The sequence below is a fragment of the Lampris incognitus genome, chromosome 12 (assembly GCF_029633865.1).
Source record: "Lampris incognitus isolate fLamInc1 chromosome 12, fLamInc1.hap2, whole genome shotgun sequence".
Lineage (NCBI taxonomy): Eukaryota > Metazoa > Chordata > Actinopteri > Lampriformes > Lampridae > Lampris > Lampris incognitus.
This window is the reverse complement of record NC_079222.1, coordinates 17,935,841-17,950,098: the sequence shown is the minus strand read 5'-3', so window position 1 is coordinate 17,950,098 and position 14,258 is coordinate 17,935,841. Positions and strand designations below refer to the sequence as shown.

The following is a 14,258-nucleotide window of genomic DNA, read 5'->3' as shown; positions in this document are numbered from 1 at the left end:
GAATTCCACCTACAAAGCTTCAACAATTAGTGTCCTCAGTTCCCAAACGCTTATTGAGTGTTGTTAAAAGGAAAGGTGATGTAACACAGTGGTAAACATGTCCTTGTCCCAGCTTTTTTGGAACGTGTTGGCAGGCATCAAATTCAAAATGAGTGAATATTTGAAAAAAAAAAAAAAACAATAAAGTTTATCAGTCTGAACATTGAATATCTTGTCTTTGTAGTGTATTCGATTGAATATAGATCGAGAAGGATTTGCAAATCATTGTATTCTGTTTTTATTTACGTTTTACACAACGTCCCAACTTCATTGGAAGTGGGGTTTGTATAAGTGTATGCCTGACATTGTTGGTCGGTGTCCTAGAGGAAGTATGTTTGCATGTGATTTTGTGTGCACACATGCACATTTGTAAATGTGTGTTCTGTTATGTGGCATTAAGTAGTGTTATAAATCATTTTCAACCTCACATAAGTCAAGTCAAATCAAGTCAATTATATTTGTATAGCCCAATATCACAAATTACAAATTTGCCTCAATGGGCTTTACCGCAACACAACATCCTGTTCATAGACCCTCGCATAATCTAGGGCTGTGCGATGTGACCTAAATCTCATATCACGATATAGGTCATTCATATCACGATAACGATACATATCACGATATAGCACATTTTCTGTAAATTCAATGAATAAATCGTTTATATAAAATGACCACATGGAAAGGCCTATTTCTTATTACATTTTGAATTATATACTCAACAAATAAAGGATACTTCCTCATATTTGATTATTTTTCTCCTTTTATTCAGAACCTTTGTGCAAATTTTGAGCACTCGACTGTGCTTTTGCAGCTGTCATCTGTAGACTCGGCGTACTGTTGCACATAATTCTTGCGCATGTGGTAAAAGAGGCTAGTGGTGTTTGAGTCTGTTGTGGGGACCAGCGAGCGGCATATTTTGAAAGTATGGTTTTCTGTCAGACTTTGCATACCCAAACCACGTCCATACAGTAGAGGTACACCCTCTTTATGGTACAAGCTCCTCATTTTGTCCTGGCTGGTCAGAGTCCTTCTGTCCAGAATTACCCCGTTCTGCGTTATGTTCACTGCCCTCCATGTATGTTTGTATTGCCTTCATGCAAATTTCCTGCCTGTGTCTGTGCTGTGTGAAGAGCGGAAAGGGTCGTCCAAATGATGAAGAATATTCTGAATCAGAAACACTTTATTTGTAGTTTCATTTCATGCACTTGCGTACATGAAATGACACAAAATATCGTTTCCCCCAGCCCACAGCAGTGCTACACAAAGACAAAAACACACATCCAAAAACTACGTAAACACATGTATCCAAACTAACACATATATCTAAACTATACATTTAAAAAAAAAAAGATCACTGTCCAGGAGAACGAACGCCAGCCAGGATGACTGCTGGAACTGCCAGTCTGCATGGGCTAGCAGTTAGCTTAGCCTGCCCGCTTCCGCGTCCTGTCAGATCGCCCTTGGTGTCTCCTCTTCAGGCTCAGCTCGGGTCAAGGCCGTGGTCCTTGGGCCCACAGGATGCAGTACTGCTGTAAAGAGTGTGCTTTGCGACACAACAAAATAAACGATAGAACTTAATATGAAAAAGTAGGCGTTTTCTATCGTCACATGATATATATCGTCATATCACACAGCCCTAGGTATAACAACACTGTTCTCCCAATGAGCTTATAATTCAGCAACTGTTAGAAGATGAAACAACTTTATGCGACATGTGGACCCTACCAGAGTACTGAGATTTATCTTCATTGTTCCTTCCTCACAATGCTACTTATTTATGATGTTTACCCAAGAGGACACCAGGTAACAGGGTGAACCTGTTATACAAAGGCACACTTCTGAACCTTTGTGTCTGAGCAATGACTGGGGAATGCAATTCATCCAAGCTAAGAAGCTGAAACTGATACTCAGGAGCAGGACTTTCAGGATCTTGGAGCAACACAAAAAGATGCGTGATAAGATGAGCATTTTTAAGGCCTTGGTTCATGCTAAAGTCTTGCCACTGTTATTCTCTGGTATTACATTTGAATTTAAACCATTCATTGAAGACTACTTTACATCACTTAAAGACAAAAGTAAACTGTTGGGGTCAGACATCCAAAGGACAACTGCCCTTTACTTTTTTAATACTTTGCTTAATCCACTCTGGCCTGACAAAAGACTCTGTCTCTTTCAAAACAATGTAACCTATGAGTAGCTTGCTAACAACAAGAAGCCAGCATGTCCTGATGTAGTTACACTGTTGCTTTCACATTATGTTTGTATGTATTTTTCATCATTTTTGGTTAACTGTAGTACAACTTCTAGATTATTTTTGATTTCTAGTCGTAACGTTTTTATTCTTTCAGTTTAAAAATGTGATCTGGAAGAATTCTTCCATAATAAGTTGCTCTTATGTCCCTATTTGTAGTGTTGTCCTCAGTGATTTTTTTTAGTACTCTCACTGGTTGTCGAAATCTCAGGAATAAATAAAATGTTTTTGTGAATATTTTGGTTATTATACAAACAAAATGGCACCCAATTTAGCTCTCACTACAAAAGCCAATGCAGTTGAAATTAGCCTGTTTGTTAAATGTTAGTGGTCATGTGTTGAGAGATGGCTTTCCTTCATTTTCAAATTCCACATTTTTTTTCAACCATGACCTATTATGTCATTTTAACACATCAATTGTTTGTCGTTTCCTTTAGATCCTCTTATCACCCACCAGAGGTACCACAGTGACTACAGTTCGTCCAGTGAGAGTCCTTCAGTTACATCCTCTGACCCAGAATACAGACAAGGTAGAACCTGAACATTTCCTGGACAGCTAGCCACTTTGTTTATTGGGAAGGATTGTGGTCATATCCCGTCTACACTGATCAGAGCTTAGCTGTGCTGTGCCTTGTCTGTCAGCAAGCCGTGTTTCACACTTGGTCATACTTTTCACTCTTGGTCCTCTGAAGCTGGCCACAAGCAGAAACATAATAGAATAATGGTTGTAGATTCCGAAGGGCACATTTTTATAGCAACAAAAATGATTCATTTTTTTATTCAGCATGATTAAATGAAAATGTTTAACTTAAGGTCGAAAGTGATTTGAAAAGGAAATATAATGAAACAAATTTTCGTTTTTATTTCAATTTTGTCTACTCAAAGTGCTGAAACTAAATGTTATTTCAAGACACATTCTTTTCGAAACCTGTTCTTTGACAAGTTTGCATTTTTTTTTTAAAATTAGTAAAGGAAACGGTTACCATCACATACCATGGCTAGTCATGGTATGTGATGGTATGGTATGTGATGGCTAGTCCAGAAAGGTCAAATAGGGCTTAAAGGAAAACGCTGGTATTTTTTAACCTTAAACCCTGTTTTCCTATTGTCAAACCGAGTGATGAGTAGCAGAATCTTTTAAACCAGTTCAGTATTGTGCAATCATGTGTGATGTAATCCTTTGGGGTAATAGTATCGCCAAGTAACGTCCACTTACAGAACGCTTTTTTTTTTTAACTCAACAAGCTTGGAATATTGTTTTTTTTTTGTTTGGGGGGGGGGGGGTCCCACTTTTTCTCCCCAAGTGTATCCGGCCAATTACCCCACTCTTAGGAGCTGTCCTGGTCACTGCTCCACCCCCTGTGCCGATCCAGGGAGGGCTGCAGACTACCTTATGCCTCCCCCGATACACATGGAGTCGCAAGCCACTTCTTTTCGCCTGGCAGTGAGGAGTTTTGCCAAGGGGACGTAGCGCGTGAAAGGATCATGCTATTCCCCCCAGTTCTCTCTCCTCCCCAAACAGGCGCCCCGACTGACCAGAGGAGGCGCTAGTGCAGTAACCAGGACACATACCCACATCCGGCTTCCCACCCCCACATGGCCAATTGTCTGTAGAGACTCCCGACCAAGCTGGAGGTAACACGGGGATCCAAACCACCAATCCCCGTGTTGGTAGGCAACGGAATAGACCACTACACTACCTGGACGCCAGCTTGGAATATTTTGAGATGAGTCTGAAGAACCTTTGCCGTGATGTCAATCATGGAATTATATAGATATCAATCCATGTCTAACCCGGAGCGGAAGTCTTGCTCTGTAGAGGAGAGTTGTTGCAGGAAGGCAGCAGTGAAAGCATGAGAGAGTTGGAGAGAAGTGCAAGATAAAGGTCTATCACTGCACTGACTGACTACCAGGTCTGTCTTTTCTTAATGGATATTATGGTCGTGCTAATAAAGAGCTCTTTTATCGGACATTATATCAGCGAGCGTGATCACCTAAAGGATTGCTTTGCAGCTAGGTGCGCAGCAGCCGGCTGGCACAAGCTTGCACAATACTGAGTCAGTTTGAAAGAGTCTGCTGCCAGTCACTTGGTTTGACTCTTATTAATGTGAAAATAGCACCAAGGGTAAAAAAAAACAGGGCTTTCCCTCTAAGAAAACAAGTCATTAGTGCATTTTTTACCATCAAAATGTGAGTGTTTCCTGTGTGGGTTAAAATATGTTTATGCCATTCATTTTTAGATTTAAAGATGAGAGAAACAGTTGCCATGCAATTTATAGCTAGACCAAGAATCCTTCAAGTCATAAAGTGCAGTGTTTCCATTTGTCTGTCATTATTAAAAAAGGAGTGGTGACAAGAAAATACTATAACCTATTGACACTTTATACAAGGACAACAGGCTTTACCATACAGTGTAAAGGAGCGGCGATACATGCGACTAATGATACTTACATTATATACATTTCATACTAATTCATATATAGTATTGAATATGTAGTATTGAATCTCATTGTGCATTCAGGTAGACTGGCAAAGAATGTGGATTTAGAAGTATAGGAGTTGTGGTTGTTTTCTGTAGTGTAATGAGCAAGATTACAATGATGTATTTATCCCAGATATAATTATGAATTTTGAACATATTAGTTGTACAATATGAACAGAATTGTCAAACGTGAAGTGGTCAAGTTTGCAAAGACACTGAGTAAGTAGTTAGTTTACGTTGTGAATATTTTAGGATTGCACAAATAATCCATGGAAAACTCTTCTTCCTTTGTATTTGTCTAATTTGCAATTTCACAAGCTGTTACCACTCCTTTTTTTTTACTCTTCATTAAAGTAAAAGAGTAGCGACTAGAAAGCGTAAAAGAGGATTTGCCAAACTTGATTTTTAATTGGCTCATTTAAGAAGGCTTAAATTACCCTACGTTATCCTAACACCACCGAACAAGGTTAAATTGTTAATGTTTTGTTAACTAATTTGTGGAACTCTAGAATTATTTTTATGTTACATAAAATGTTGTGCGTGTTATCGACAAAGAGGTCCGTTTCTTTCCCCTTTTAGTGAGGGGAACTGATTAGTATTAGGCATGATATCCCAAATTTCAGTTGTAATATCATCTGTTAAATCCGAAAAGGGTAACTTAACATAAAACAAAAATAGATATATTCAACCAACTGACCCAACACCAAAAACCTCAAACTACATTATCTATTTTTACAGCATTGGGGATTACACTGTTGCACAAGTCATTAGGCTTGAAAGGCTGAAATGACCTAATATTCAAAAATGATGCTTATACAAGGACTGTTTAAAGTGCCCCCTTATTCTCCCTATGTGGTAACCATCTCACCAAACCTCCTTGAATATACAATACGTATTTGTTTGCACAAATAAGGTAAATGTTGGTTATTACCTCAAGACACTCTGCTGGTATCAGCACAGCTCAAATACTGCAAACCTACCTGTTTCAGTAAGAAAGGGCTTCTCAATATCCTTCAAGTAAAACAGGATTCATCTGTTTTTGCACATCACAAGGCTTTTAATCGCTTGTACAGACAGGCATTCTTGCGTGGCTCCTGATTATCTCGATTAACTGAAATATCCTGTCAGTGGCTAGCATGAGATTATTGTTAATATGTTTGACCTAGAAAAACATGTGGTTACTTTTTTTTTACAATTATTACACTAGGAAGTGCCAAGTTATTATGTTACTGACTAGATTTCAGGTGTCTAGATTTCAGTTGAGCTTCTGCTTTTTTGACTTTTTGATACTTGCTGATACATGTATATTAGCACACCAGCGTGGGTGTATTCATCTGGAGGGGTGTGTTTGGTTGTGTATATGTGGTTACTTGTACACCGTTATGTGTGTTTTGCATGTGTGCATGTAACAAAATTGTGTTATATCTCCCCCAGCAAAGAAAACAGAGGAGATAGGGAGGTACGGCTCGCAGGCCCTTTCTTCTGACCACGAAGTTTTGTCCTTGACCAGCCAAAACACAAACAGACACAGGTATAAAACACACAAGCACACCTATAGAAGAAAGAAAGCCACTTATTTCGTCATTTTACAGTTACAATGAAATTTGTCCTCTGCATTTAACCCATCCTATAGTATAGGAGCAGCAGGTACCTGCAGTGCCTGGGGACCAACCCCAGTTCTTCTTTCCATTGCCTTGCTCAGGGGCACAGACAGGAGCATGGAGCATTAACCCCATCATACATGTGTTTTCGATATATACAATGCAGACACTAGTCATGTGTCTTCCCATGGCAGCCTCCTTACAGCAACCACTCAGTTCATCCATGTACATTCCTGTCCTCTCGTGCATGTCACAGATTTAAGTAGTGCCCAGTGTCCCTCATCCTATAGCTCCATAGATACTCCTTCATAATAACTTTACTGTTAATGATCAGTTGGTCCTAGAAACTCACACTAAACCAGCCGTCATGGGGCTGTTATGCTGTCTTATACAAATTTATAAATTCACAGGGACAGGTCTTTGCGTCATCTGTACTTTTAATTCATTATGCTTTGTGGAGGGCAAAATTTGGTTTAGAATTCAGCGTGGTGGATAAATTAATCAGTTCATGGTATTTTAAAAAATCCTTATGTGAGTAGGGATAGCTATTCTAGAAGGAGTGGTGTGTTTTTCTTTTGGGGGGGTAGCTTCCTGGCACCCCGTTTTGGTAATTTGTCAACAGCTAACACTGCCGAGATAATGGCATGGGAACAGCTGTTAGCTTCTGACTGTTGTGATCTGAATTATTAGAAAGTTGATTTTGATCCTGGTTCGAATCCCTGTGATCCTGGTTCGAATCCCCATGTTGCCTCCGGCTTGGTGGGGCGTCCTTACAGACACAATTGGCCGTGTCTGCGGGTGGCAAGTCGGATGTGGGTATGTGTCCTGGTCGCTGCATTAACACCTCCTCTGGTCGGTCGGGGCGCCTGTTTGGGGGGGGGGAGGAACTGGGGGGAATAGCGTGATCCCCCCCCCCACGCGCTACGTCCCCCTGGTGAAACTCCTCACTGTCAGGTGAAAAGAAGTGGCTGGCGACACCTCATGTATCCGAGGAGACGTGGTAGTCTGCAGCCCTCCCCGGATCGACAGAGGAGGTGGAGTAGCGACTGGGACGGCTCAAAAGAGTGGAGTAATCGGCCGGATACAACTGGGGAGAAAAAAGAAGGGGGGAAATCCAAAAAGAAATAAAATTTGATTTTGGGTACGGTGTGCATTAGTTTAAATCTGTATGTGTCCTCCTATGCACAGTGTGTGCATTAACATAGGATGCTAGTTTGTACTCCACATCGTGAAGCCCTCCTCTGGGCATGAAAGGCCATAGACCAAGCTGTCCTGTTTGGTCCTCAGGGCCACACACATGGTTTGGCAGAGCAGGGTTTGCCACGTGCCTCCCCAGTGAGGTCATCTAATAGAAAACCACATTCAGCAATCTCTGTCCCCCTAATCTCTGGTATAAACGACCAGAAATGCCTGCTGTTGCTATGCCTGCTTTCAGGAAAACCCTGTTTTTAACCACCCCCCCCCCCCACACACACACACACACACTGCTTTGGCAGCAGCAGAAAGCAACTTGGCCCCTGATTTTAAAAGCAAGGAAATCATCTAGCATTTAGTGTGTTATTTGTCCAAAAATTTTTTTATTTTTTTCCTCTCAAAAAATTTCCCATCTTGATATTCTCATCTGACATTTTCCTTAGAGTAAGAGATTGAGACTTATGTTGGAGGCATAAATTACAACAAAATTCCGTCACTGTATTTGTCTGGATAATGTTTACTTTTTAAACCACATGAGACTCATCTCCTAGTCAAGTGCATCTTGGGTAGATAAAGGGAACCCCTGTGACGTGTCTTGTTATCTTTCAGGATATATGAGGGGGCTGCAGATGAAGGTCTGTCTGGGGCTGAGCTGCTCCTGCAGAGGCAGGAGGAGGAGGTCCAGCGACTACAGGCTCACCTGGCAAACAGGTTATCCAGGGCCAACCTCTACCACACAGATGACCCCCAGCCACCTTCACGCTCCTCTATGCTGGACCTCCGGGACCCCCTTGTCGCCACTACTGGACCCCAGTCACATCGCAAACCCAAGGTCAGAGAAGTGCTAATGGATGGGGTGTTTTTGATCATAATAGACATTTTATGACCTAAAAGTATGGAATGAGTGAACTGCCATGCCCAAAAGAAAGAAAGAAAATTGTGCTTGAATTTTGATGCTTATTTTGAACTTCGCTCTCTACAATCACAATTTCCTCTTAACATCAACTGCAGAACTTTTACGGACCTGAGTTTGTGAAGATGACAAGTGAGCCCTGTGTTCCCTTGGCTGTTCCATCTTCGATAATGGTGAGGATGTAAATTTAAGCAAATGGCTACTATAGAGATGATGTGTTTCATGTCCCATCATTGAGTATCATTCCATTCTCCAGCTTAATTTGTTATTGTCATGCGCACCATGTTTCTGTATCTGCCAATGTTCTCCTTCTTTCCCTCTTTTCACTAGAATAAACGTGGTAAGGTAGAAGAAGTGCAGAGGAAGTTGGGTGTGGTGCTGCTAAATGGTCAGAAGCTGGAGCTGAGCTGTGATATCAAGGCTGTTTGCAAAGATGTTTTGGATATGGTGGTTGCCCATGTTGGGCTGGGGGAGCATCATCTCTTTGGCCTGGCATATCTCAAAGGTAGGATGTGTGTGTGTGTGTGTTTGTGTGTGTGTGTGTGTGTGTGCTGATGACTCCTTACTAATTTAATGTATCAAACTAATATAACTTAACTCACCACCAAATGGGTATTTCATTTATTCTTAAGATTAAAATAGAAATGTTTAAGTTTTAAGAATGAAAATGTTCCTATCGTGATCTTCACGGATTCATAGAACTGAAAGAAATCTAATTGTATGTACTAATTATATACAATCTTAACAATTAATCAAGAATATAAATATATTGCAAGTGTTGTGTGGGGCGCCTCCATAGCCGAATGGTTACAGCGCATACCACATGGTCCAATGTTTCACACATAGACTTGGGCGAGCCACCCAGGTGTATTAAAGGCCACCAAGGTGTATTTGGTGACTAATTTTATCTTCTTTTTTTTTACTGTCCGAGAGAACGACTCCATCTAGTAGGCAATCTTAACTAATAGACAATTTCACCTCTCTCTGCCCCTCCTGTAATTGTTCATTCTGCTATTGTAAGGAGGGTCTACTGACAATCTCGTACATGCTCTGCAGAGAGACAGAGAGGGTCACATAATTTTTTTTTTTTTTGGTCTAGTTTGCGTGGTCATTTTACTGTGGGACCATTGCTGGTTTAATTCCAGCCGGCAACATTTGTTGCATGTCATAGCCTTCTCTCTCTCTCTCTCTCTCTCTCTCTCTCTCTCTCTCATTTCCTGTCTGCCTTTCACTATCTCTATCTAATAAAGATACAAATACCAAAAAAAACTAACATTGCAAGCGTGGTACAACCTCAAAAGCAAAAACGTTTTTTTCTTCTTCAAACAGTTAGTCCAAGGAACTGTATTTATTCATTCATTCATTCATTCATTCATCAGCCGCTTCTCCAAGGTCGGGTTGCGGTGGCAGCAAGCTAGGTAGGGCACTCCAGACGTCCCTCTCCCCAGCAATGCCCTCCAGCTCCTCCTGGGGAATCCCAAGGCATTCCCAGGCCAGATTGGACATGTAGTCCCTCCAGCGAGTTCTGGGTCTACCCCAGGGTCTCCTCCCAGTTGGACATGCCCGGAAAACCTCCAAAGGAAGGCACCCATGAGGCATCCTAATCAGATGCCCGAGTCATCTCAACTGGCTCCTTTCAATGTGAAGGAGCAGCAGCTCTACTCCGAGCCCCCTCCGGATGTCTGAGCTCCTCACCCTATCACTAAGGCTGAGCCCAGACACCCTATGGAGGAAACTCATTTCAGCCACTTGTATCCGCGATCTCACCCTTTTGGTCACTACCCAAAGCTCATTACCATAGATGAGGGTTGGAAGCAGGGTTTCCGCTAGGATTTTTCCTTGCCGGTCCAATGTCCGGAAATAATTTATTTTACTGGACAAATGTGAAACTTACCGGACACGTTCAAGAACAGTTTGTTACAAATGCAAATATAACAGCCTACAGTTAGGTTGAAGAAATAATGACAAAAACCTCAAATTGGTTTATCTATTTAATGAACAATACATATTAAACAAAATGAACCGAAACGATTGTGCAAAACAAACAATAGCAAAACACCCATAACCAACAGAACACTCGTATTATTTAGCCCAGGCTATATATGATACGGCTAGCAGACATTTTTATTTTCTCCGTTTTTTATTGCGGCAAACTCCTCTGCTGCTGACTTAAAATCAAAGGTGTCTAGAGTGTCTTTGCAGCTTGCAATTTGCATAAGCCGTGTCACTCTCTCCTGGTCCAGCCGATTTCATTGCGCCATCCTAATTCCGTTCTGCAGAAAGAAGCCTCTCTGCTGGCACGCTCGACACGGGCAAGACACAGGCAATTTTAGCCAGTGTAGCCCAGTCGGGGTATAGTTCGCTGAACTCAGATGTAAGCACTTTGCACAGGACAGCGGTGTCATGGCGATGCCCATTGTTTGGCCAGGAATAAGGTGGTAGTATCGCGCCATTAAAAAGTGGACCCCTGTGGTGGAAAAGAGCACTGCAGGCTGTTAATGGCTGTTTCGCTGTCAAAACAGAAATGTCAAGGTGAGGGATAGCCAACAGTATATCTAGGCTACGTTTTTTATGTGCATGCCTACTGGACATTTTTACTGGCAAGTTTTTATTTTTCCGGTTTTTCATAAATTTTACCGATCAAAAACCGGTATTAACCGACTAACGCAAACCGTGGTTGAAAGTCCGTATTTATTCAGAACAGTTAATTTAAACCTGCAGTGGGGAAGTTTTGTGTCCCCCTCTGGCAGAGGGAGAAATTATTTTTCTTCTTTAAGCACTCTGAAACGAAGAAAAGCTACACTAATGGAACTCACTGTTTGTCCTCACAGACCGTCACTTTCTTTCTTTGACTTCAATCCTTCCTCTGAACGCCATGTTTCCTTTTTCTTTGGAGCATAAGAAACCCTTTTTTTTTATGCTTCTTAGGTTTTTCTGCCATGGCTTCCAAGCCTACCCTCACTCGTGAACAAGACCCTGAGATACTTGAACTCCTTCACTTGGGGCAGGAACTCATCCTCAACCCGGAGGGAGCAATCCACCATTTTCCAGTAGAGAACCATGGCCTCAGGCTTGGAGGTGCTGACTCTCATCCTGGCTATTTCACACTCAGCCGCAAACCGCCCCAGTGCACGTCGGAGGTCGCGTTCTGATGAAGCCAACAAAACCACATCATCTGTGAAGAGCAGAGATGCAGTTCTGAGGTTCCCAAAACGGACACACTCCTCACCTTGGCTGCACCTTGAGATCCTGTCCATGAATATCACAAACAGAATCAGAGACAAGGGAAAACCTTGGCGGAGTCTGACACCCACCGAAAACGTGTTCGGTCACTACCCAAATGAGCTTTGGGTAGTGACTGAAAGGGTGAGATCACGGATACAAGCGGCTGAAATGAGTGTCCTCCGTAGGGTGTCTGGGCTCAGCCTTGGAGATAGGATGAGGAGCTTGGACATCCGGAGGGAGCGTGGAGTAGAGCCGCTGCTCCTTTGCATTGAAAGGAGCCAGTTGAGATGGTTTGGGCATCTGATTAGGATGCCTCCTGGGCGCCTTCCTTTGGAGGTTTTCCGGGCATGGCCAACTGGGAGGAGACCCTGGGGTAGACCCAGAACTCGCTGGAGGGACTACATGTCCAATCTGGCCTGGGAACGCCTTGGGATCCCCCAGGAGAAGCTGGAGGGCGTGCTGGGGAGAGGGACGTCTGGAGTGCCCTACTTAGCTTGCTGCCACCACGACCCGACCTCGGAAAAGTGGCTGAAGATGAGATGAGATGAGATGAGCTTCCAAGCCCAGAAGCTTTCTGGCAGAAAGACTTGTAAGCAAGTCAGTCAGAGGCATGCGTACACTTTGGTCACACGGAAGTTCAACTCTGGCAAAGCAATCATTGGTGGTTGACCTAAAATGCATCACTACACATCACTTCTGCTGTGTCATTGTGAGAATTCAGCGCAGGAATGTCGCCCCAGAAACCAGATTTAAAACTCCAATATACTGCGAAATAGGGAGACATTTACCTGGTGGTGATAGGCTTAATCATAATTGTGTGAACTCGTTTGGCAAGGTGTTGAATGTCACGGGCATTCATTTACATGTAAAAGTCCCACATTCAATGCGTTCAGGTAGCGTAGTGGTCTATTCCATTGCCTACCAACATGGGGATCGCCGGTTCGAATCCCCATGTTACCTTGGTCGAGCATCCAGACACAATTGGCCGTGTCTGCGGGTGGGAAGCCGGATGTGGGTATGTGTCCTGGTCGCTGCAGTAGTGCCTCCTCTGGTCGGTCGGGGCGGCTTTTCAGGGGGGAGGGATAACTGGGGGGAATATTGTGATCCTCCCACGTGCTACGTCCCGCTTGCGGAACTTCTCACTGTCAGGTGAAAAGAAGCGGATGGCGACTCCACATGTATCGTAGGAGGCATGTGGTAGTCTGCAGCCCTCCTCGGATTGGCAGAGGGGGAGGAGCAGTGACTGGGACGGCATGGACGAGTGGGGTAATTGGCAGGATACAATTGGGGAGAAAAAAGGGGAAAAATCCCCCCCCCCCCCGAAAAAAGTCCCGCAACCTAGCTTTAAAGCTAGATCACAGACTTAGTAGGATTTTTTTTTAAAAGGTTAACCTCTCTCCCAGGTCTGAGCCTAACTTTACCCACTACATCATTTTGAAAAACACTAAAAAGTGGCCCTGGGGTTTAGAGGGGGTCATGGATGCTTGAGGCAGAACTATGGACAGGAGTAGTTGGAGAGATCCATGTGAAGAGTTGCAGGCTCGCCACCGCATGCCGCCGCACTCAGTCCCCTCCACAGGACTGCCACCCCATGAAAATGCTCCGACCGCCGCAACGCAGATGCGCTGCAGGCGGAAGGGGGCCCCTTGAGATGGGCCATAGCTTTCTGACTGCGGAGAGAGACAGACGACCGGACGACTGCTCCCCCAGCCACGGTGCGAGCCCAGCCTGACCGACCCAGTTGTCCAGTGATGCTTCTACAACTGTCAACAGCACAAGTCTGAACCATTGTGGCAAAATTGAAAATGATGAAATAATATCATTATAACTCTCTGTAAATTGAGAGAAATTCAAAAGGTTGGTAGAAAATGCAATAAAGTCGCAAGGTCAGTAGTTAAACTCCTGTGAATGATGAGTCTCGATGAGCATATATTTGAAAATCAGCGTGGTTTCACAGACTCAAAATCAAGGGTGGGGCTGGGGGAGATAGGTTGCCCACATCGGAATAGAGGGCGTTAACATCCTCTTTTTTTTTTAATTTAATTACGTAGATACTAAGTCCCTACCGTTTGACTCTACGTCAGCATTGCCCTTGTAAGGTTCAGAGCTGATGCAACTCAGTAGATGGTGTGTTGAGCCATTTTCAACCCATGAAATGCTGGTTTTTATGAATTTGGTAAGAAATGGCAATATTAACGCCAGAATTGATGAGTTTCATCACCATGCAGTCATATCATTCAGTTTACAGCTTAACATGGTGATGCTGGTCACGTGGCTTGGGTCCTGGACTGTTCTGATGGCGTCTGGACACTGCTTGGCATCCTGCGCATCATATTCTTCATAAATGTTATAAGTCCATTATAATTCTGTTATCCTCTTTCAATGTTGTATTGTGTAAATTGCGTAAACACAACATCTATTGCACGCTGTCCATCTTGGGAGAGAGATCCCTCCTCTGTTGCTCTCCCTGAGGTTTCTTCCTATTTTTTCTCCCTGTTAAAGGTTTTTTTTTAGGGAGTTGTTCCTTATCCGATTAGAGGGTCTAAGGACAGG

The 14,258-nt window shown here is 43.1% G+C and overlaps 1 protein-coding gene across 2 annotated transcripts in view; it reads left to right on the top strand.

The window, feature by feature from the left end:
• ptpn13 (protein tyrosine phosphatase non-receptor type 13) overlaps positions 1 to 14,258 on the top strand; it is a 104,730-nt gene that overhangs the window by 38,477 nt on the left and 51,995 nt on the right. The window contains exons 9-13 of one of the 2 annotated variants that reach the window (XM_056290219.1): positions 2,728 to 2,820; positions 6,207 to 6,303; positions 8,177 to 8,399; positions 8,579 to 8,653; positions 8,811 to 8,985. In XM_056290219.1, coding sequence (XP_056146194.1) covers positions 2,728 to 2,820; positions 6,207 to 6,303; positions 8,177 to 8,399; positions 8,579 to 8,653; positions 8,811 to 8,985 — 663 coding nt within the window. Of the gene's footprint in view, positions 1 to 2,727; positions 2,821 to 6,206; positions 6,304 to 8,176; positions 8,400 to 8,578; positions 8,654 to 8,810; positions 8,986 to 14,258 lie in introns of those variants that run through there. The other variant, XM_056290218.1, reaches the window with a different exon arrangement.